Raw genomic sequence first — 25,464 nt, forward strand, 5'->3', positions numbered from 1 at the left:
TTCCATAGCAAGCCTATAGCTAATAGTAAAAGAAAAATAGAAAATTCAATAAAGAACTCTCCTGAACCTAAACCCATCTGCAATCCTGGAGGAAGTGTGGTCCCTGTGTTTATTTTATATACTCTGGTGTTTTAGTACTGTGGTGATTAGCCATTCCTTTGTTGCCTTAACATTTTGGTAACCATTCATTTTTTTCATTGGAATAATGCAGAAAATCCTTTTTAAAATCTGGTAAATTTATTTTCAGTTTCTTTGAAAAATTTAGGCAAGATTTAGCTGTGTAAACTGTTTTATAGTAAACCTGCTTGGTGCTTAGAAGATCAGGATGTGAAGGTATGTACTATTCCACAAAATACTGGAAATCAGGAAACAAATGCTGATTTCAGTTCTGAGCATATAATTTGTATGTCTAATCCATTTATAATCACTATCAAATGTATTAAAAGCAAGCAAAAATCTTCCCAAAACATATATTTCTTAAAATATTTTGATTTTTTAATAGTTGTATGAAACTTCTCTAGTACGTCATGGGTTGATGACACTTGGACCTAGTGGATCTGGAAAAACAATGGTCATAAGTATATTAATGAGAGCACTGACAGAATGTGGCCAACCTCATAGGGAACTGCGTATGAACCCTAAAGCTATTACTGCTTCTCAGTTGTTTGGAAAACTAGATGCTGCAACTAATGATTGGACAGATGGAATCTTTTCTGCACTGTGGAGAAAAACACTGAAAGTTAAAAAGGGTATGTAAATACTTTCTTTACAGTATCGTAAACATACCTCTTGAATGATATGTTGAAAAAAGCATCTTGAATTTGCAAATGTAGTGAAGTTCCCCCTTGAGAGAGCATGGATGAGGTTACAGTTCAATCCTCAAGAAAAGGCAACAGTTTAAAAATTTATTATTTCAGTAGTACATCATTAAAAAATTTGTTCATTTCCTAGTACTTCATTTCTACAGTAAAGATGTGTTTTTTGGAAGCTGTTGAAGTATAATTTGGATTTACTTGTACTAATTGCACTGGTTTTAAGATAGTGGGTTGTTTCCCATGGTTTTTCATACATTGATTACCCATGTATATATTTCAGTATTTTAGGATTGGGATACTGAAATTCATTTTCACAGTGATACATTTGTATCTGAAAAAGAACATTTATATTAAAGAACAGGAATTATTGTAGGGAACATTCCTAGAAGGAGGTTCTTTTTTAAAGAAAGTTTGAATTTTCTCTATTGGGAAACTTCTATATTTAAAACAAAGCCAGAATTGTAAAATTTGATAGCCAAAATTTAGGCATTTTCATCTATATTTATGTTTCAAAACAACAGAAAAGCAGCTGGATTTTCAGAGTTGATGAGTGATGATAGTTTTCATTAACTTAACTACCATCCTGTTATGTGAATATTCAGTGGCTTTTGTTTAGTGGCCCAAAGAACCTTTATTTTAGCAATAAAATGCTGAATTCCCCATTCACCCTGTGCTGTTAAGGAGGATGGGATGCAGGGAGGAAGGAGGAATTAGATTAGGTTGGGGAGGAAGAAGCTGAGTCTGGAAAAAGAAATGAGGTAGGGAAAAGTGGTTTAGTTTTTTGTGTTTGTTTCTCGTCACCGAAGTCTATGTTAATTTGCAATAAATTAATTTTCCCTGAGTCTGTTTTGCCTGTGACAGTAATTGATAAGTGATCTGTCTTTACCTCAACTCACAAGCATTTTCACCTTATTTCCTCCCTCTGTCCTGTTGAGGGGGAGGGAAAGAGTGGTGCAGTGTCTGTGAGGCAGCCATCCAAGGTAATCTCACCAAAGATGTCCAACATTATAAAGATATACTTGTGCCCTCATTTACTGCTAATTGTTTCAAAAATAGTTACTCAAGTATGCAATTTCTACAGTAATAAGCATCCATGGAGATGGCAGAAATTACAATAAATAAAATACATTTTTATATGTTATTTAAGTTCTAGACCATCTTTTGTAAACTTATTTTCTTGCTTTTTCAGCACGGTGATATGAACTGTATCTCTTGATTATTTTTTCAGGTGAAAATGTGTTTCTGATTTTAGATGGTCCTGTAGATGCAATCTGGATTGAGAATCTAAATTCAGTTTTGGATGATAACAAAACCCTCACTCTAGCAAATGGAGATAGAATTCCTATGTCTCCTACATGTAAACTGTTATTTGAGGTCCACAACATTGAGAATGCCTCTCCAGCAACAGTTTCTCGAATGGGCATGGTCTACATCAGTTCTTCTACCCTTGGCTGGAGACCAATATTGCAAGTAAGATGATAATTTCTGGGTACTCCTAACTTTACATTATACATTTCATACAGAAAAATATTGTGGATGTTTTTCAGGCATGGCTGAAAAAACGTTCTTCTCAAGAAGCTGAAGTTTTACAAAGTTTGTATGATAGAATCTTTGAACCAGCATATACATATATGAAACTAAACCTTAATCCAAAAATGGAGCTTCTGGAATGTAACTACATTATGCAGGTAAAACAATACTGTGCAAGTCTGTATGAGGTGACTGACTATAGTAAGCATGTAGAAATAGCAAATAGAACATCTGACATCAACAAAATTTAATTTGAAAAGATTGTTTCCTGACAAAGAAAACCTCCAACTCAGCATTTGTTTCTAAGGCACTATAAGAGGAACTGTTACAGATGCGCAGAAGAAAATTTTACTTCTCTTTATTGCTTTCTATGTAGGCTAGTGTTCTGATGACTGGAATTTTCAGGCTTCATTAAGTTTTCAGAAGCATATGTTTGATAAGCTAGTGGTCTCATTCCACTTCTTTCAATATTAAACAAATTGTGGTAAGGGTCAGTCTAACCCTACAGGTAGGGTCAGCAGCAAGTGTGAAGAATAATTCTAATTATCTTTCTGTCTCCAGATGTGATAGCTGTGATTCTGTCAGTCATGTCTTCAAGGTCAATGTAGTTATTTTTGCCTGTCTCCTCCTATCAACTGGAATTCTACCTTGAGTGGAGTCCAAACTTCAGCAGTGAATTATTAATAATAACATTACATTTTTGGCAGATTTTGCAAGACTCAGTCCTATGCTGCATGTCTCCAGATGATTTGTTAATAAGTTTTTTGTCATCTGCAGTTTCTAAGTCACCAGAATTTCTGTTTGTCCATGTAATCTGTTTTATACTCACATGCTCCTAACAAATCCAGTGGTGCCTTTGAATAAGAGGCTAGACAAGGTAATATTTTGAATAAGACTTCAATTTAATAATAGTCAATTTGCACCCAGTATTTCTTTACTATTTATTAGGGATTTAGTTTCAGATTTTCAACAGTTTGAAAATATTGCTGCAAATAATGTTCACAGTAAATGCTGCAAAGATTAGCTGTGCAGTATTAAACAGAATTAGGATATCTATAGAATTGAAGTCCACAGGCAGAAAGTATGTAACTTTCCAATTATGATGATAAACAGGATGGACATGCTATACAAAAAATTTTTACAGAAAGATATTTTTTTTCTTCTACTTCTGTTATCTGTGAAACCTCTGACTGAATTGATGTTATCTTCATGGAAGACTTTTCCTGGGACTAGAAGTTTCTATGTTATTTTTGATTAGGGCTTATTAGGAAGTGTGAGCAAGTCAGTGTTCTACTCTGTTTGGTCAGGGAAATATTTTCCTGATTTAACCTTTATTGAATGTTTCTTCCTGTGAATGAAAATCTCTAGCAAGTTCCTTTTTATTTACAGTATAATTAACCCTTAGTGGATCTCCATTCTGGGGCTTACCTAAGAACCTGTGAGACCAGAACTTTTACCCTACTTGATCATTGCACAGATTCCCTTCCTCACTTGCTTCCCCCACCTCCAGTGTTATATTCACTTAGTCTTGATTTCTTCTCCCATCAAGGATTTTATTCTTGGTGTGGTGAAGTAGGGCAGAAAGTCTTGTTGGTTTCTGTGCTGTGCAGCTGCTTGCAGCTACCAGGATTGGGCATTAATTGACAAGGTTTCTTGACAACATTCTGCATTTGTCTACATACATCTGATTTCAAGGATCTTCCCCCATTTCCTGGATCTTTCCTCTAACAAGAATGTTCACCAAATTATTTCTGGGCCCCGTTTTTTCCCTAAGACCACTTCTTTTGGAAACTCTTCCACACCACCTCTCCTTTTAAGATCCTGGTTTTGCCATAAATGGTCTCTGTGCAGAAGCACTGTACCTTATCAGCCCCCTGACTGCTGGTTCCTTTCTGTATCTCTTTATCAATTGTGGGGTTCAGGATGTCCTGCTTTTTTGTAGGTCAGGTGTTTTCAAAATGTATAACCATCTCAAATCTGTTGCATATAATAGATAGCAGACTTGTATTTGACTTACAAAGTTCAGTTTTGGATGTACAACCAAACATTCACATGTACCCAATTATCTGCCATTTCTTAGCATTCACTATTTAAGCTGCTTTTCCATCTCCAACAGCTTCATAATGGTTTTATATAAAAAGTGATCTCACCTTTGCTTTCCTCTGTGTAACTTCCACTGACTTTCTGTTTACTATCCTCTGGTCCACCTCCTTAGGTAGAAAAATATAATTTACCATAGGGGATTCAACACATGTTTTTCTTAGAGTTATCCTGCCTTACAAGCCTATTGGAAAAATCAATAAATGTGTAGCTGAAGGAAATCTGATAGATATGGTCTGCATGAAGGAACACAGGTGTTCAATAAAGTTCTTTACCAGAGATTTACATGGAAGCTAAGCAGTCATAGCAGAAGATAGGAGATTCATTTCTAGATAAATAACTGATTAGAAGATAGGAAATGTGTGACTGGAGCATCAGTTCTTTGGAAGGACAGAGGTTACCATTGATCCTAAGGTACTTTTGCTGGGACCAATGCTGTTCAAAATGTTCATAAGCAATTTGGAAAACTTTTACTTTAAGGAGTTTACTGATGATACTAAATTATTTAGAGAAGTAAGGACAAAGCAGCTAACCATGAAGAACTCTAGGCAGACTTTATGAGACTCAATAAACAGGTAATAAAATGGGAATTGAAATTCAGTGTAGATAAGCATAAAGGGGTTCACACAGGGGAAAAAACAAACTGTTCAGAGCCATGAATAGCAAACCTACAGAACATCTTGCCAGACAGTGTTATAGGTGATAAAAGTTTATGTAGGTTCAAGACCAGTCTTGATATTTTCAGGATGGAAAAGTCTGTAGAGGATTTCTAAACCCATGAAAAGTGTATTTGGTTCAGAAAACCTCACTCGGAAGAGATTACCAGCAGGAAGTACTACCCCTAGTACCACCACAAGCTGAAAGAGTTTTTTCTTTGTTTTTACTCTTCTCCAAGGGTCCAATTTTGGTCACTATGGCAGATGAGATGCTGGGCAAGCTGAAGTTTTGATCTGATTTGTGGCAAACGTTTGTGTGTGTTTATAAGTCAGTTTAATTTTTTTCCATTTTCTTTCTTCAAAAAGTTGTTACAGAACATTGCTAAGACCAAGAGGATCATGGGAAATTTTGGACTTGAGCTTGTATTTGAGGGAGAAAAAAGATTTTGTTCAGATAAGCTGGGACACAGCCTGTCCTGGAAATAAATAATTCTATTGTCCTCTAAAGAAAAGAAGTGACATTATTGTAATGTTGTGACATCTAATATTTCTCTTTATACTGAACTTTAAAGTAATCAGAAGTGTTCTAAGTCCTTTAGGCTACATTGAAAGTATATCCTACTGCATTACTTCTTACTTTAAGTATGAGATCCAAGACAGCATGAAGAACACTAATTCCAAGAGCTGATTGAAAATCTACTTCACTGTTAAAAAACATATTTTGAAGCAAAGTCCTTGACACTGCCTTGTATAGAAAAGGGAATATTAGTGACGTTACCTAAGACATTCAAACATCTGGTTTCATGAGTGACATCACAAAATTGTAGCTAGCAAGTTACTAGATTTCTGGAATATGGAATCTAGTTCCTTAGAATCATAGAGTGAAGCAATCATAAAATAGGATATTGTAATCTATTTTTAAAAACACAAAATGGAAGTTAATGTGATAGATACTTTAATTGACTGTAATTGAAATGAATACAATAGACAGATGTGGAAAATTCTTCCATGGTTAAAGATGGAAAGAGATGGATAGGCCCCGCCTACTTTTGGAGTTCTGAATATCTGACTAAATGTTATAAAATCCCTTGAAAAGCTGTTCTGATACCCTAGCTCTTAAATAATATTTATTATATAGTCACAATTTTAAAGGACAGTTGATGATCAAGTTACTTACATAATTTAATTTTAATTTTTTTTCCAGTTTTTTATACATATCTTTAACCCATTTTCTTGGGTTTGTAGTTCTGAATTTTATGTTATTCTTCATACCCTGTATTGGTTTTCAAATTAGAAATTAAAGTTTAAATACATATAAATAATGCATGTGCACCTATGCATAAAATTAAAAAAATATTATGTAATATATTCTTAATGCATGATATTTTAATGTATTTTCAGTCTATTAATCTTCTGGAGGGTTTGATTCCATCAAAGGAAGAAGGTGGTTTGTCAAGTATATTTCATCTGCATAAATTGTTCTGCTTTGCAATAATGTGGAGTTTGGGTGCCCTTCTGGAGCTGGACAGTAGAGATAAACTTGAAGCCTTCATTAGAGCTCATGATAATAAATTAGACTTACCAGAAATCTCCCTTGGCACCAGTCAAACAATGTATGAGTTTTATGTTACTGATTATGGTAAGTAAAAGTGCTAACATTCTTTTTTATAGTGGCATTTTAAAATTGATTATAGCTTCTTTGAAATTTAAAATTATTCCTTTAGTCCTTATTATACAGTCATATGAGTGGAGATTTTTGATGACAGTGTAGTAGTAACACGGATTCTGTGTGCAATGGCTCTGCAGACGTGAGAATTCAGAAACAAGGGATAGAGTACTCATTGGTAACATTTTCTTATTTCTTTTGGTTTTAATTTCATTCTTGCACATTTCTTTCCTATGAACCTAACAAGCTTACAATTTTTAGATAATTTCTGCTTAAGCTGATTTAGTCTAAATTAATATTAATGTTGTTTTTAACTTTCTCACAGATAATATTTTTGTTTAAAAATATAATCTGTTTTTAATTCCACTTAATAATTATTATTTATCCATGCCTGATAATCAGTAATAAATCTTACAGTTTTATAAACTGTAGTAGTGTGATATTTTGAATATTGTGAATATTGAGTAGTGTGTAGGTATTTTCCATGATGAATTTATAGCTTAAGTAACACACACACAACCAACGTCACAAAGATCTTGCTGTTCTTTCAGAATATATTCTCACTTGAATGTATCTATTTCTCTTGTATCAAAAGTCAGGTTATTATTTTTTTTGCCAGCCATGTTAATTTAGTGTACATATACGCAATCCATACTCCCATGTCCTATAATTTTTCACCAGCAGTGTGAGAACGAGTTTCTAAGTAAACATTCTTTTTGGTTGGGTTTTTTTGCTTGTTTGTTTGTTGTTTTGTTTGGTTTTTTTTTTTTTTTTTAATTTAGATAGCTATATATAACTTCAAGAAATATGTGTATATTCAGTAGGATTGTAGATAATTAGAGTTCATAACTAAGCACATCCTTTGTTAGATGTGTTTTATCTAGATTTGAGAAGATTTATCCTTTTTTTATACTTTCTAGTACTTCCCCCATTAGCTCTATGATTAAGTTGTTTTTTTGTGTGCTAACAAGAACATGATCAAAATATGGTGAGATATTTTCCTCTTTTTTTTGGCCATTTCAGGTGACTGGGAGCACTGGAGTAAAAGAGTTCAGGAATACGTTTATCCAACAGATCATGTCCCAGACTATGCATCTATTCTTGTTCCAAATGTTGATAATGTCAGAACTCAGTTTTTAATAAACACAATTGCAAAACAACAGAAAGTAAGTACAAGATTATTTATTTAAGTATATACCTACTATACAAAATAAATAGAAACTTAAAGTAACTGGGGGTTGCAGTCATTCTCCATATTCTCTCTTTAGTCATTGCTTGCCAGGTGCATTCATAATTTACATATTGGAGAGAACATTCCTCATATAGCTTTAACTAGTAAGGAACAATCTGGTGTCATGGCTTTTGACTCAGGCCACATTAAACAATAGTTATTAAAACATATATAGGCCTATTTTCAAGCAGAGGAAGATCTGCAAAATACATGTTTTGCTTTAGCACAGTGCTCTTAATAACGCTGGAAACTTCCTATGGAAATTTCTGTCAGCTTGTGAAACAGAAGTCAATGGGCTTCCTCCTACTGAGCTGGAGGCAATATCAGAAATACCACAAGTGCATGAGCCAGTGCTGGAACCTCTTTTTTTCTGTAAAATTCTAGGATTTGGACAGAAAACTTGTTGATTTGGTTTGATGAAACTGTTCCAGAGGTCATAATGTGTCTGTGTCTTTGATGTATCTGACACAGATTATGAAAACACACAAAATCTTTGTATTTGGAAACACATTATTAATCTTTGTACATTAATGCCTTGGGAGATATTGGTTGTATTTCCAAGTACATTCTTTTGGCCACCATTGCCATAGAAATAACAAACATTTGCATCTTCCAAAAAGAGTCCCTAAAACCTGGCATTTTCCACAATTTAGTTTTTCTGTGGTGTACAGTTTATATCTTCCTTTCTTTAGTTGAAAAGTTTCAGTATTCAGTGTGCAGCTGGACTTGTCTGTACTTCGCTGTCAATCAGAATGTTCCCCTTCAAGGAAGCAGTCAACTTTGTTTTCAAGCATATTTTTTTTCATTTGGTAAGGTTTGATTTAATCACATATTGAATTGTGATAGAGAAATATCTAGATTATTTTTTTTTCTTCCCTGGATCAGATCACAGCAGCATGAACTTTCTTTCTAACTACAGCTGAATTACATGCACTAGATGAAACCAAAGTGGTGTTTTACAGGTCTGACTTCCTTTGTTGGTTCTGTGAGTTTCTTACTATCATCTGTGCTATGATGGTCAATTGCTCATTTGGATGTTCAAAAACAGGATGAAGAATAAGACCTTGTGGTATCATTGTGGCTATCTGTTGGAGAGCATTAATTTAAAGCAGGATCTAGTCAGTCAGGAGTATTTGAGCATGTCAAATCTGCATTATCAACTTTAGTGTCCACAATCATAAATAAATAAATACTACCTTTTGCAAACTGATTAAATTCCTTTTATGGGGTGGATATAATAATTAAGATAATACCATCTGTCAAAAAGGTAGGATGAAAATCTGAGCTACAAAAAAAGAATGGAGGAGTCTTAAGTGTCTGAAAATGAGAAAAGGGAGCAAGGTTCTTATCTAGCTCACTTTCATGAGATTAAATTGGTGATTTCTATGAAAGGCTTAAGAGAAAAGAAGGAAGTATTAATCCTTTGGTTCAGCAACTTTCTGATTTAGATTCAGATTTTACCAAGACAATAAGGAAATGAGGAAAGACTTTCTTCTTTCTTGACACATTTTTTTTTCAGGGAAATGATACTTAGTGTACAGATTAACCAGAAAAAAAGGTCTATAATATTATATATTTAAATGTAAAGAGAAAACTGAAATGAAATACTTGCTATCAAAAATATCAGCTTGAAACAAGAATTTTCTGCACCTTTAATTATAAGGAATAAGCTGCCAGAGAAGCGTAAAAATTCTTTGAAAAATACAAATATATATAGTGAGGCATACATTAAGATATCGTGAGTTGCAAGAGGAAAAAGTACCATATAAGAAGCATCAAATGCTGCTGTCGTATGTACTGCAGTGATAAAGAGACAGAATAATTATATTCTCATCAAAAGGGAGTTTGTTTCTGATAATAACACAATCAGTAAGGGGAAACAAATTTTGAGAAAAATTCTAAGATTTCCTAACTGTTCTGTGAACATCCTTGGCCAAAATCTGCATTGTCAAAGCTTGATATCCTAAGTGATCTAAAGGCCCTATGCAAGAGCAATCATCTTGTTAAAAATATTCTGAAAAAACCACATTGGTTTCATATTCCTGCATGGCTGTTTACAGAAAGAGGCACGTCCATGAGCAGGCAGGCAGTGAAATTCAGTACAAAAAGCACAGGTCAAATTTGGTTCAAATTCTGAAAAACATACTTCTGTTAGAAGACACATGGACTCTTTAAGGATCCAGAAGGCCTTTTTTGCTAGGTCAGTTTATGTCGGTGTAATTAGGTTGGAGAACCTGGGTAATAGACTTAAAATTCCAGTTTAGGAGGAGGGGTGGATAGGGACCACTGTTCCTTAAAGGAAGGATGGTGTTCTTTTGAGGAAAGTTGAAGAATAACTGCCAGCTTTGAAAACAGGTAATTTTCCTTTGTTGCTTTTAACTAGGTGTGCTGCTCAGTTCCTTTTGTGAGCGGAGCATAAAACACATTCCAGAGTTAAATTGTTTCCTCTCCTACGAGTTTCATGGGCCTTTCTAACAAGGGACATGAGCAGTATAATATCACTGCAAATCAATTTTATGTATCTCCTCAAACATTCAGTTTAGAGAAAAAGATTGGGTCAGGTATTTCAGACAATATATAGAAACATAAGAGGAGCTTCAAAAAGGACTGCATTTCCAGAGGTGGAAAGCAATGGCTTTTTATTAATCTAATTGTTTCCCAACTTTACTAACATTCACCACAAAGCTATAAATGTTTCTGGGTCAGCTAAGACTTCTGTACACAGTTCAGTATCTGTTATTCTTATTTGTAATTATTGTTACATCATGTTTTTACAGACCTGTAGAGTACCTCTTTTAGTAATATGCTTGAGAGGGGATATAGCTAAACCTAATCTATACTGTATTGTTGATTTAAAGACAGTGCTGGGAAGAAGGAATTCTATTACAAGCATGTGTCACAAAGGATACCTATAGCCAAATCAAACAGCAGAATTTTATATTTAAATTAAATGTCACAGACTACTTTCCATAGTAAAGAAAGCTTTTTCAGGGTCAACCACTACAAGAGACTGCTGTAGTGACTGTGTTGGTAAGTGGACAAAGTTAGGCAACTGGAAGAAAAACCTCTAGTTCATTCCCATTTCACCCTTTCTCTTTTGACTGTAAATAATGTTCTTGGAGAATCTGGGTGGGGTGAAAAACACAAACTGTGTCACTGCATATGGAGACACAAAAAACCTAACAGAATAATGTATCATTCAAAAGTAGACACAGAAAGTATCCCTTTCTCTAGAAAAGGTCTGTTATATGTATTTAAGTTTTGACAGTACTTATGCGATGTAAATATCTGTTACAGGCAGTTTTGCTCACAGGAGAACAGGGAACTGCAAAGACAGTCATGATTAAGGCCTATTTGAAGAAATATGACCCAGAAGAACATTTGTCAAAATGTTTAAGCTTTTCATCTGCCACAGAACCATTTATGTTTCAGGTAAAAATGTAGATTTTAAGCAATTCCTGCATAAAATTTCCTTGCTAAGTATTTAAAGTGTACTTAATTCTGATCATAAAAGAAGTGATTTAGATATAAAGTCTAAAGGACCTTTTCCCTCTTTTTCCTTAACTCACTTAAACACTTCAGAATGTTCCACAAAAAATAAATTTTGCAGATCAGAATAAAAAATAGTCACACATAGAGATATATCTATTTATGATTGCTGTGGAATTCTAATAATCCATTTTTTGCTGAAGACCTTTCCTTTTCATTTTAGAATAACCAAAATTTTTGGTTATACTTCTTCAGTTTTTTTCTTGATTTTGTCTTTTATAACTGTAAATTTTATTTTTGTTGAATAAAACCAGATTTCAACTCATAGATCCTCTTATTTTTCCTCAGCTCAGCAGGGACTACAGTCCAGAAATCCAACCTTTAAGGTCCCCTGGCATGGCAACTTTGTTGAGATTTCCCTTTCCCAATATAACTGCTAAAAATCTACACAAATAGAAAAAAATACTACAGATAATATTTTCAAGTGATTGAAAGGATGATTTATGCCACTTTGCTATGGTTCAGTACTACTAATTTGCTAGAATGTGATCCTGTAAGTTGAATTGGCTTCATTACAAACTCAAAGCAATGAATTCATGCTGACAGTCCTCCAGTAAGATAAATCATCTTGGAATATTTCTTGATTGAAAACTCTGCTCATGGAGCAAGCCTTGCAAACTCTATTCCAAAATCTAGTGTCTCTTTTGAAAAGATGATGTAAATGTTATTAAGAAAATGGTGAAAAATAATGGCTTGAACATCTATTTCTTAAAATTCCAAACCAATAGAATATCTGCTGAGCTCTTCTGTTATGCATAAGATCTCATGGTGTGGTTTGTGTCAAACTGTGAGACAGAATAAGCCAGGCATCCTTTCATGCATGCAAGATCAGCTGAACAGTCAGTATCTCTGTCTCAGTGTCCATTACACAGTGTATTATGGGTCTCTAGAACATTACGGTCTTGAAAACAAAACCCAGACTTCGTCCTCTCTGGTACAGTCTGTGGAAGGATCTTACTGTGTCTTGTCCTGTAATACCCCAGAAGATATGCTCTTTCTTTTCAGCTAGCTAGCTGAATACATAGCTCACTCTGCTCATTTCCAAGAGATGTAGCAGAAAATCACTTGAAATACTTCTAAACACTTGAAAGACACATTTAAAATAGCTTTTTCATTTTGAGTCATCATTCTGATGATATTTGAAAGACTGGATGATTTTGGATGTGTTAAATGTGCTACGAAGTTCTTGATTTCTTATATAATCACTTTCTCTTAGCAGTTTCTGTTTTTCACCTTAATCACGTATCTCCAAAGTGGCACGTTAATGCTAACAGTGTTCTATATGTGCTTATCTTAGAACACTCAGATAATTATTTTCTGTTGTGAAAAGACAGGGCAGAAGCATTAGACAAAATTTGTATCTTTCTGTTTCAAAAAGGCTATTCATGCTTCTATTTTTATGACAGCATATGCCACATTCCTCATATAGGGTGGCATTTATGCTTGTAAAACTTAAAAATTATTTCTCTAAGGAAGACTTTTGCTACTGTCTTGTAAGGTATTTATTTTGCCATTGTTTATGTTCCAAGTACCTTTAGAAAGACTGTAGAGCTTTGAAGATGTATTTCAATGTCTTGTCTATTGCATTCTCCTCCTTATTTAATTCAAAACTCAGTCTTAAAAGATTATTGCCACCAAAATGTTAAAATACTGCATTACTTGGCTTACAACATACCTGGGAAATCATTGTAAAAGGAATGTTTTTTTTTAAATTGCCTATATATGGTCTGCAGTTGTACTGCAAATATAAAAGAACTGAGCTTAGCTAGGGGAAATCCAAAGCAATCGTAATTTTCAGACAGTGCATGGCAAAGTGCCTGAAAGTACATTCCATTTCTTTCCAGAGCTACCCTTTGGAAAGGAGATTCTTAAAAAGTTTCTAAATAAGTCCAGTATTTATAAAAATTATGCTGTAGATAATGAAAATATTATTTCTGCTTGTTGATATTCTAACTTGCCCATAATTAATACAGTTTTGATTAATCCTTCATTTCTCTAATTGTGTGTGCTATGTTCCCACTGTTTCTTACTGATTTGAGAAGCAAAAGAGAAAACAAGATGTGCAACAAAATTTGCAACTTCTGATCTGTTAATTTTCTTTTAGCAATTTCTCTTGCATTAGTCTTGATGTGTTTGAAAACTGAAATACAATTCACAAGAAGATGTAATATTTCATACAGACGTAGGGTATCATACTAAAGTTAAGGTCATTTTTGTTTGCTGACTCCATGATAATAATTAGCTTCAATACTAATAATTAAATAATGTCCAAGTTTGAAAATGTTTAAAAAAACTTCTTTGGTAGCCAGAGGTGAGTTGCAGTCCTAAGGCCAGGGAATTACGTAGGAATGAGTATGAGGAACAGGGGGAATAGGGTTCCTTAATAATGAATTAAAGACAAAACTACCAACAAAAAGAGGAAACCACTGGATAAGTGTTATAGCAGAAAGCAGTAACACATTTTTTAATAAGACATTTTAAATATTGTTGCTTTAGATGCAAACCAAAAACTTTCATTAATTTTTAGAGGGCAATAGAGAGTTATGTGGACAAACGCATTGGAAATACTTATGGACCTCCTGGAGGCAGAAAAATGACTGTTTTTATTGATGATATCAATATGCCATTTATCAATGAATGGGGAGATCAGGTAACTTTAAGAAATATGACTTATTCTCAAATTGTTGTGCTTTTATATATATACACACACACAAATCAGTGGACTCCCTCAATATTTTAATTAACTGTAATTATTGAAAATACTTTCTAATTATGGTACACCAATTAAGAAAAAATGAGAGCAAATTAGATTTACTGAAGAGACATGTAGGATAATGGTATCATATCTTGCATTATCTCTACTTTCTCATGTTTTCGTAAGACTAAATAAAAAGTATCACTGTACTCAAGTACCATATTATTAATTTCAAGATTGGCATTCATTTGGGAGCAACAGAAAACAAACTTTCTGCAAAACAGAAGTGTAATGCTTTGGAGAAAGTAATAAAGTCTGTGTCCAAATTCAAGGGTAACACACTGACTTGTAAACTGGATTAAAGATTTTTGGCTTTTGATAAGCCCATCTACAGTCTGGGTGTGTAACATTCATATGCCTGTACAGGCCCAAAATTAGGCAAAAGTGTCTCACAGTTCCTTCCCATAGTAGGTCTGAAGTATTTCCAGCCCAGGATGCTAGGTCTTCTGGAATGTCTATTCTAACATGAAGACCAAGTATACTTACATGACTTTTTTAATTTGCTCAGAGTAAATAATAAATGAGAAACCTGGGGCTTCTGTACACTTTTGGATGCTCAGGCTCTCTGGCTTCTGTGAGGCTCACAGTTCGGATTAAAGCTGTTCATAGCATTGAGCTGGTTTGTTAACAGTGTGGGTCTGGTCATGACAGTAGTCTTGGGCATGTATTTACGTAGCAGTATGAATATAAATAAATCTATGTAGACTGAATAGTTCATCCTCTTGACTTTAGAAGGCTATTTTTGTCAAAACGAAAGCCAAGCCTGTGTTTTTAGTGTCTCTGAAGTGGAACCTGGCCTTCTACCTAAATGCCAATATGTTTCTATTATTTGATTTGCATTGTGTGGTCTCACTTGAAAGAACTTTAATGGTTTTCTTTATTGAAATTGAAACTAGCGTTGAATAAGTCACAACACTGAGCTGCTTGACCATAGTCTAGATCATAGGTGGCTGTGTTTGAGGAAAAGCCCTCACAGGCCCAGGCAGTGTTCAGTGATAGGAATGATCTCCATTATGGACCTCCTCTAGGTCTTTTGTTATAGCCCCAAGACATTGTTGAAATATTTTTAAAGGGATGATGATTTGTGATTGGTGCCTTGCTGCATATCATGTGGCTTTGTTGGGGTATGTGAGCACAGGAGGCTGGCTGAATATCATTTGAACAGTTACTATGGGGACAAACCCTGATGCTTCCTGATACATGCAGATGCTGTAGAGTGGAATGTGGAGTGAATAACCTTTTGAGGATAAACAGCTTCCTGTTTCAAAAAAAAGTTAATGTTTTGCTTCAAAGGGGGCCTAAGGAAGAACTGAAAGGCATAACTTGAAAATCTGGAGCTGAATGTCCAGGACCAAAATTTGGAAAAGACCCAATTTTTTTTCCAGTTCATTGCCTTAACTTTATTTAGTTAAAAGGAACACCAACACATTTTGTTGATATTAGATAGTAGTACAACATTGAAAGAATTTTCCTGTTGCTTAATATCATGTAAACCAAGATGTCCCATATGACTAAGGAAGATATTTTAATCTGAGTTTAGATTAAAGTTAAAACCTCTCTCTAGGGATTAGTGGTACAGTTACAAGAAGAAATTAAAATATCAGGGTATGTTTTTTTCTTATTTGATTTTCCATCTGTACAAATTACATAAACTTACAGGTAACAAATGAAATTGTTCGTCAGATGATGGAAATGAAAGGAATGTACAGCTTGGATAAACCTGGAGACTTCACTATAATTGTAGATGTACAATTAATAGCAGCAATGATACATCCTGGAGGAGGCCGTAATGATATTCCCCAGCGTTTAAAAAGACAGTTTTGTGTATTCAATTGTACATTGCCATCCAATGAATCCATCGACAAAATTTTTGGTACTTCTTTCTCTCATTTTAGTACAATTATTTTTTTCATAATTAGCTTAAAATGTATAAAAGTCTGTTCTCTTTGTCACTTTCACCATGCAAATTCAGAGTGCTTCTAATAAAACAACTGAAGCTGTATTACAGCAAAAATAGTGCTGTGGAGGAGAAATTAACCCCTTGAAATGCTTATTTTTCTACTTTTGGACAAGAAAATATTTACTAAGAAAGTAATGGCATTTCCTGGAAGAATATGAGCACTGCTATTACTATGTAGGTTATACTTTAATGTCTGTGCTGTCTGAAATGCCTTCTGTTGTTAAAGTTCTCAATTCTGTTAACTTTGTCAATATAGTATATTGTTAAAAAACCCAGCACTTGCTGCCAGCTGTTTCTATTCTTTTTCAGAAAAGCCATGGACAAGAGAGACAAAACTATTTAATCTGTAATTTGAAAGCAAATTAATGTTTTATATAAGGACTTACATGTCTTGCTCACAACCTAGCTTATTATATCCTACAATCTGAGATTAACTCTATATGGCATTTTTTTCTTTTCAGGTATTATTGGCTGTGGATACTTTCATTCCTGTAGAAAATTCAACCCTGAAGTATGTGATATGGTGAAAAAATTAGTCCCAACAGGCAGAATATTGTGGCAGTGGACAAAGGTATAAATTACAGAGAAAGTTCTATCACAATCAGTCTGAAGAGAGTACCTATTAATGTAATTTAGGCACATACTCGTTGACAATGTATCTATAATGAGAAAAAAAAACAGGAGAAAGATGGTCTGAGAAAGTTTTGGAGATATAATCTGGAAAAAATCAGATTTCAGTATGCAAGGCAGATGAATGGAAATATCAATCCATTCTTTCCTATAGTTTTATTCGTGTTACCCAAAGCTTTAAATACTATTGCTAAGGAACAGGCAGTGAAATTATTTATAAATTATAATGTTTAATTTATAAGGCCCAGAACAACATAGGAAATAATTACATGTTATAAGAGTTGAAGTTTTACATTTAGTGCTAGATCCTGCTTCTAAACAAATTAGATATATTTATGACTTCTTAGTTTGTCCACAGTACTATGTGTGAAAATTAGTAGTTTTGTTATGTATACATTTTATGTTATTAATTATACATTTATAATTTATATTTTTCTTGATTCCTTCTAAATGTTACTGGGTTTTAATATTAACAATATTTTTCTTTAGACAAAGATGCTTCCTACACCATCTAAATTCCACTATATCTTCAACCTTCGAGACCTTTCTAGGATTTGGCAGGGAATGTTAACTATAAAGGCAGAAGAATGCAACAGCAGCGCTGTCCTGCTAACACTTTTTAAACATGAATGTACCAGAGTAATTGCTGACAGGTATAATAACTATAACTTTTTATATTTAATAGGTTTAGACATTTACTTAATTTATGTTCATCAATTTGTATAACTGTAAGCCTTCTTAATATGATAACCCTTTTTTCTGGTTTCAGCTGTGATAGAGTTAATTTTCTGCTTTCAAGTTAGAAGCAATATTACTGACATTTACTGAATTGTTCTTATATTTTTATATTTGTTCTGGGGAATTTAAAAATACATGAAAGATACGTATTTGTACAGTTATGTTATATATTGGGGGGTGGGGGGAGAGTGTTGCCATCCAGTGTCTTCTTCCATGCTGCTTTTAGATTCTATAGTGGTTAGTATTAGAATGTCATCACTAAGAACCTCAAACAATAATGAAGTATATAATATATATCTAGGCTGTCTCTATACCACAGTTCTTCAGGATTCTTTGTCTTATTTGAAAACTCAGAGCACTGTGTACATCTTTTTAATGTTTCACCTACTTTCCTCTAAGTTGTATAACTGAAAAGGAAAAGAAGTAAAGATTAAAATTTCTTTTTTCTGTAGTTTGACATTCGAAGTTGGCATTTCCTTTTTCTGGGGTCGAGGTGGTTATCGCCTTTTACGTTTATCAGTTACTACTGAGTATCATTCTTGATTACTTCTCAGATAATCACAGCCATAGATAATTAGAGTCATCAAAGATCTTGATCTTTATTAAAATAGTCTTGAACCAATCAAATGAGGATGATACAGTTTAAACAATGGAATGTAGTCACTAGTATTTGTATTTGCAGTCTTTTATTTCAATTTGCAGTAGTCCGCCCAGCCCCCTCCTCCCCACAGTGTTTATCCTCCTCTGTTAATTATAGATTTTTATGTAAGAGGGATTGAGAAAGAAGTCGGGTTGTAGTGACATACACTATCTTCCTTTCACTATTCCTTGTCTCATTGCAGTTTCATAGGCAGTACTGTAATAACATAAATTATGCTATTGTGTGGCAGGTTGAAAGATGAAAAAGGTCACTCAGCAACGTCTTTTTCAGAAATCATTCATCCTTTTTCATCTGAGAAATTAAATGATCTGTCATTGCCTAGTTCTAGGTGAAAGTTGGAAAGTCAAGTTGGTTTTGTGTTTTATGTTTTATGTGATTGACTATTATACTTTAAAGTATGGAAGCATTTAATTCCTGTGAATATTGCCTAATTAATTTCTGTAACTATTGTTTAATATGTACTGCCTAATGTGCAGTTTTCTTTCAAAAGTTACAAGTTTTTTTTAGTATTGAATTAGCTGGTTTTCTCCCTACATAATTACAAATAAGTTTTTAAAAATTGTACTAATTTTGATTTTTAGATTTATTACTCCTGAAGATACAGCCTGGTTTGATAAAACTCTTAATAAAGCAATTGAGGAATATGTGGATACAGACTTAGCAAAAGTACTCCAAGCTGAACCATATTTTGTAGATTTTTTACGGGAGATGCCTGAACCAACTGGTGATGAACCAGAAGATATTGTGGTTGAACGACCAAAAATTTATGAGAAGGTATTTTATTTTAGACCTAAAATACTAGGTGTCAAAGTTTTCCTTTAATTGTTAAGTATGTTATATTGCTGAACCCCTATCATACAAAAAGTTTTATTGAATACCTACCACATTTTTTGTAAAGGTATATCTAGATTTTTCTGGTTAGTATGCAAGAAATCATGTTAGTAATGTTAAAGTTAATAATGCCATATAAATACAGTTTATTTGTTCTTAGTCTCCTTGCTCCTTTTTTTCCCACCATTAGCAGAAAAGTTCTGCTTAAACACAACTACAATCACTGCAGTGAATTAACAAGATAATCTCATTATGTGTGGCCAATACACAAGCTCAGGTTTGTGTAAGAATGTCAGTGCAGTTTTAAGTTCTGAAGGGTCATGCTAGTATTGTTACTGATTTATTTTATTTTATTTTATTTTCTCTAGATTCCAAGCTTTGAATTTTTTTGTGAAAAATTGCAAATGTATCAGAGGCAATACAATGAATCTATAAGAGGATCATTTCTTGATTTGGTGTTTTTTAAGGATGCTATGACACATCTTATTAAGGTTTGGGGATTGTTACTTTTTTATTGGTTTAACTGTTGCAACAGTATTCCTGATTTGGGCAAGCTATGATCAGAGGCCACATTCTGAAAAGTTACTCTTATCCCCAAAGTTGCTTGCCATCTTTGCCTAGTCATTTTAAAGAACTAGTAAAGAACTACAGTCATTTTACCTGTTTGCATGTTTTGCAATAAATACCTTATTTTATATATTTGTTTAAGCTTCTGTGTATTTAGAGGTATGTAGATTTTCCTTAATAGGAAAGCTGAGGTCATAAAAAGGCACGTTTAAGTTTTGTATGTAGAATGATTTTTAATCATTAAGAATTCAGTCCAAAGGCATCTGTACCTGGCAACTGACCAAAACAACATGAGGAAGAATCTCATTAGGTGAGAGACATTAAAAGAAATATAAATCGGGGCTGCAGTAGAATCAGTATGTAGGGTAGAGGAAAGTCTCAGTTTACAATCAGTTGAATGCCTATTCGGAAAGGAAGATATAAAGAAAGAATTCATCTGAAATGAGAATCCAATTCATGGCGGGGGCGGGGCTCAGCTAAGCATAAGATCTCTTTGAAGTGCTGTGCCTCAGGTTTAAGAAGTTGTGTTAGTTATCCCAGGAATTATTTTAACTTCATGATCTGTTCACTGAAAGGCAAAAGACACATAGAAGCCACAGTGAAACCAAAACAGGAGATGGTTGGTTCTCTAGTTGACCTCAAGTGAACAAAATTCTTTTGTTTGCTTTGCATTTAAACAGAAGAAAATAATTTTAATTATAGTTCATGTGATGCTAGGTGAATTTCAGAAGACCTTGAAATCTGTAATACTCCATTTCCATAGTCAAGTTTTAACCACAATATCTGGAATATGAAGTTTGGTAGTAGAAAGGAGCCCTGCTGTTGTTATGGTGACAATAAATATAGTCACCCTCATAACTGCACATTTAGACTTCTATTTAAATATAGTTATCTGGATAGGCTGAGAGGGAGATGTGCATAAAACCAAAATTTCTTCGAAGGAAAAATTGAACAGAATTCACAGGTTTGATGTGGATGCCAGTCTTTTGCATTTTATACTTAATTTACATGAGGACCAAAGGCAAAGCAAACTAACATCTTAAAAGTAATGGTGCACTAACATATAATAAAACCAAGATGTGATATATACACAGGAGATGTGTAAAAAAGCAATAAGATAGTAAATTTGTAATCCTGCTTTTGTATCTTGTGAGACTTGTTAAGAAAACTGTTCCAAAGGAAACATTGAAGGCAAATAAAATAGAAGATAACACTGATAGTTAAATGTGTCCGGGTCTTTCAGACTCTTAAAAATATTAATGCAGTGTGTTTATTTTTCCACCTATTTTTTTATTGCAATTTTTAAACATATTTAGGATGATACCTTCAACATAAAATGAAGCTTAAAATGTCTCCCTTTATGCATTTAAATCCTATGGGTAACTGATTATAACCATCTGAACCATGCAGCTTCTTCATTAGCTACACAAAATTCTTGAAGAATGTACAAGTGCTCTTTTGAGAGGAAGAATTTTCTGCAAGCATCCTTTTAATAATTTTACATTGTACCATAGTAAATAAAGTGTAGATTATAACAAATTTTTAATTTTGCTAATTAACATTTTAATTTAAATGTATTAATGAGCTTTGCTTCTATTTTTTCATGTATAGATTTCCCGGATAATTCGGACAGCATATGGAAATGCTTTACTTGTTGGAGTTGGTGGTTCTGGAAAACAAAGTCTTTCAAGGTTGGCCTCCTTTATTGCTGGCTATAAAATATTTCAGATCACTTTAACCAGGTAAGCAATGCAAGAAATAGAAATATATAAATCCAATTTATGTTATTAATTTCTCTTTACACAGTCATAACCTTATGTTTTTAACAGCTTTTTTTTTTTTCCACGTTTAAAATGTGGAAAACAATAAATTCTTAACATTGGATTATGTTTGAGCTGAAAAAGCTGGACCATGAGTTAGCTATTCCTGAGCCAAAATACGTGTGTTTACAAAGGATGTTTGCACTATCATTTATAAAACTCTATAATATGAAGATAGCATTATTCTAAGTTATTTTGAATTAACAAGTAATGTTTCTTATTCCTCCTAGATCCTATAATGTAAACAATCTGTCAGATGATTTAAAATTATTGTATAGAACAGCTGGAGTAGAAGGACAAGGCATCACTTTTATCTTCACTGATAATGAAATAAAAGAGGAGTGTTTTTTAGAATATATAAATAATCTCCTGTCTTCAGGCGAGGTAAGAGTGTCAACATGCCAGGCAATGTACTTTAGAAGCAGGAAATTGCAGAATTTGTTTCCACTAGTTTATTTATTTTGGTAATAAATTGTAGAATCAATAATGATTAGCTCTAAAATATCTGAACTTTAAAAGTAAGGAGTTATTTTGGTATGAAGTTCTTTATTTCAGGTAGGCCAGAAAAAGATAAGGAGCTGTGGTGGGTATTTCAGTAGCCTTTATTAAAGGAGGATTCACTGGCCAGTCAAGATCCATACTCTTCCTGAGTTAAGACTTCCTAGTTTTTAATGGAGTAACATAAGACTAAATCACAGACGAATCTTGGTTTTATTGTGTCTAAACTGTATATATGCAGAGAAAGAAATACAGCTTTAAGTAGAAAAGTATTTATAAACTCTATAATAATTACATCCATGCAATTTATTTTCTTATCAATTTTAATTTTATAAAAAGATTTCTAATTTAATTGCTCGGGATGAATTGGATGAAATCACCCAAGGATTAATACCTGTGATGAAAAAAGAGATGCCTCGGTGCCCTCCTACCTTTGATAATCTTTATGAATATTTTCTAACCCGGGCAAAGAAAAACTTGCATGTTGTCCTCTGCTTTTCTCCAGTAAGTTTTTTCTTCGTATCTGTCTTGCTTGCTACCATTAGCAAACTATCCTATAAGGTGTGACAGGATTAGTAAAGCTTTATATTTTTAGTGAGATTTTAATACACATTAAAATATTACTGAATTCCAATTATAATTGCTGAGATAATAAAAGTAATAGTGCAGTTGTCAGAATTTAAAACCAAAATACTTTAAAATTAAATCATTCTTTACATGTCAAAGTAATTTTCACTTGTTCCTCCTGGCTTATTCTTTCCTAATACAAATTAATGAACATCCTAATACAAATCAATGAACATATTTTTGTGAAATTCTTGCTTGTTACTTGAAAACAATAATTTAATGGAAATTAAAATAAGTTAATTGAGGTTTTAAAATATTAAGCCATATTTATGTTTGTCATGAACTTCTTTCTTCAAATTTCAGAAAATATGGAAAATTGGAAATTTAGCAAAATACTTACAGAAAAGAAAAAACTGCAGGATTTTCTAAGCAGAAAATTAGCACAAAAAATAGCCTGTTTAGTGATTTATGCAAATTAAATATTTTAATGGACATTATTAAGTATCATATCACAAATTAACAGTGTTACTTTCTTTAGGTTGGTGAGAAGTTCCGTGCACGTACTTTGAAATTTCCTGGTCTTATATCAGGATGCACCATTGATTGGTTCAACCCATGGCCCAAGGAAGCTCTTGTAGCTGTAGCCAGTTATTTTCTTTCAGAATTTGATATGATCTGCTCTTCATCAGTTAAAACAGAAGTAGTGGAAACCATGGGTCTCTTTCATGATATAGTTTCAGAAAGCTGTGAGAATTATTTCCGAAGGTAATATTTTATACAAATGGAATAATTTATCCCCAAAGTATTGCTACTGATAGTGTTTTTTAAGCTCATGTTGTATGAATCGATAAATGTCTTTAAAGACTAATACAAAAATAAATCTGCTATATCCATATTTGCAAAGGCTATGAAAAATAATTATTATTATGTTGCAAATTAATGATCTCAGTTCCCACTACTCAGCAATCTAATGTTGCTTTTGTGGATACAAAGCAATGTAATTGGAAGTAAGGATTTGCATTCTGAAGAAATTTTATATTGACTGAATGAAAGACTTGATTTATATAATCTTCTTTTGGATTGGAATTAATCAGATAGCTGTACATTCCAAAAATATGTATGAAGTTGATGTTATCAATATACTATATTTTAGGTATAGAAGAAGAGCTTATGTAACACCTAAGTCTTATCTTGCTTTCATCAATGGCTACAAAGAAGTTTATACTGAAAAATTAGAGAGTATTAGCGAACAAGTTGAACGTATGCAAATTGGTAAGCAATATAGGGATATATGTGTTTTTCCATGCATGGTCTCCAATGATCTGTGTTTTTAATATTAGTTGTCTTATTCAGTAATCACTTAAAATCAGTTTTGCTGGATCAGTCCAAAAGTAGCGGCCTATGAGAACCATTTCAAAGCATTCTAGCTCTTACCAACTCACAACGATTCTCTTATAAAAATGCCTCAGAGAAGGTGCCAGCTTTTGATCATTCATCTCAGCATTATATTAAACTTTATTATTTCCAATTTAGCATTTGTAATACACAGTAGAACGTGGAGATGGCCAGAGAGAGCAGCTGATTTACTACTGTAGAGTGAGGTATCTCTAAACAGTTATTAATTTACTTCTGGACTTGTCTATGGAAATTCTTGCTGTACAATTTGAGCACTTCACAGTCGATTTGTTTCAGATTTCTACTGTAGAATAAGTAGCTGTTATTTGTGGTCACTTTATAACTAGGAATCTGAAATACAGAAAAACATGATTAAAATGTCCTTCTAATTTTGGATATATGTTTGAAGTGACCCAATTTTGCACATTAGATTAGTACTTCTTGAGTTCAGTATACATTTCAAATTCTCTCCGGTTAGCATCTAGACGTGCTTCAGTAAATCTGCACAAGCAACTGAACAGCTTAGAAAACTTGGTCTTTATGGGAAAAGATATTGTATATCAATCTAAAAGAACAGAGAATTCTACATAAGAATTTTCATACAAAGATAAAAGGTGTAGCATTTAGACTATTAAAAATGCAACTGGTACACTTCACATGAAGAACATAATAGAGTAAGAATGGGTAGATATTTATTCAAAAACTGTTTACTGAATTAGAGTGGACTGTAGAGGAGTAAGTGATCCTCAATATTTTCACATTATGCAAATTTCCCTGTATGGATCTGTTGCCATTTCTAGAAGTCAGAACTTATCATCAGTCCTGCTTGAGATGCAAAAAAAAGTCTGAGAACCTTGAAGATTTCTGACAATGAGTAGGGTTTTTTTAGTCTTTCTCCAGTTCTTCTATTTTCAAAAATAATTTAAAAGAAGTAACCAAAGTAGCTTCAGCTTTGTAAAAAAAATTTCACATGTAGTGAATTTGTATCTAATTCCTTACATGGTCTTCCAAACAGGTGATGAGGTACATGTACATTATATCATTGATGCTCAGAAAATCATGTCTGTTGGCTTATGGGCAATACTCATGCCAGTTAGGAGATATTCTAAATAGTTTTACTTGCATAGAAAAGATGTATTACAAACCAACAAAAATACTGGTTATCCCTGCCTCCAAATATACTATAAAGTTTATTGCATTCTAAAGAACTTTCTCAAAAAGTTTGTTATGTATTATTTTGCTATCATCTCACACATCCCTCCTTTAATCCTTAGTCCTTCATCACTTAATGTCAAAAAGATTTAGAAGGTTAAAAAGAGTAACCTTGAAAGTTGTTTCAATTTGTTAGGAGTTTATCCTGATATGAGATTTAAATTTTATGTTATTAAACTCAGATGAGATAACATCGCTGTTTTCATCTCCTTGTTGAAATATTTTTCCTGTATGTCTGGATGTCTGGGACAATTCAGGATGCTTGTATAGCAACAAAATTGTA

At 33.3% G+C, this 25,464-nt stretch overlaps 1 protein-coding gene across 1 annotated transcript in view; it reads left to right on the top strand.

Moving 5' to 3' along the window:
* The window catches only part of DNAH8 (dynein axonemal heavy chain 8), a 137,324-nt gene that overhangs the window by 64,956 nt on the left and 46,904 nt on the right, over window positions 1–25,464 (top strand). Inside the window, exons 46-62 of the mRNA XM_040612234.1 lie at window positions 503–749; window positions 2,044–2,285; window positions 2,363–2,503; window positions 6,503–6,740; window positions 7,791–7,933; window positions 11,296–11,430; window positions 14,075–14,197; window positions 15,962–16,175; window positions 16,724–16,833; window positions 17,382–17,545; window positions 18,873–19,065; window positions 19,491–19,613; window positions 21,301–21,431; window positions 21,740–21,893; window positions 22,347–22,511; window positions 23,113–23,339; window positions 23,728–23,846. Of these exons, the coding sequence (XP_040468168.1) occupies window positions 503–749; window positions 2,044–2,285; window positions 2,363–2,503; window positions 6,503–6,740; window positions 7,791–7,933; window positions 11,296–11,430; window positions 14,075–14,197; window positions 15,962–16,175; window positions 16,724–16,833; window positions 17,382–17,545; window positions 18,873–19,065; window positions 19,491–19,613; window positions 21,301–21,431; window positions 21,740–21,893; window positions 22,347–22,511; window positions 23,113–23,339; window positions 23,728–23,846 (2,869 nt within the window). The remainder of the gene's footprint in view (window positions 1–502; window positions 750–2,043; window positions 2,286–2,362; window positions 2,504–6,502; window positions 6,741–7,790; window positions 7,934–11,295; window positions 11,431–14,074; window positions 14,198–15,961; window positions 16,176–16,723; window positions 16,834–17,381; window positions 17,546–18,872; window positions 19,066–19,490; window positions 19,614–21,300; window positions 21,432–21,739; window positions 21,894–22,346; window positions 22,512–23,112; window positions 23,340–23,727; window positions 23,847–25,464) is intronic.

The sequence above is a fragment of the Falco naumanni genome, chromosome 12 (genome assembly GCF_017639655.2).
Source record: "Falco naumanni isolate bFalNau1 chromosome 12, bFalNau1.pat, whole genome shotgun sequence".
Lineage (NCBI taxonomy): Eukaryota > Metazoa > Chordata > Aves > Falconiformes > Falconidae > Falco > Falco naumanni.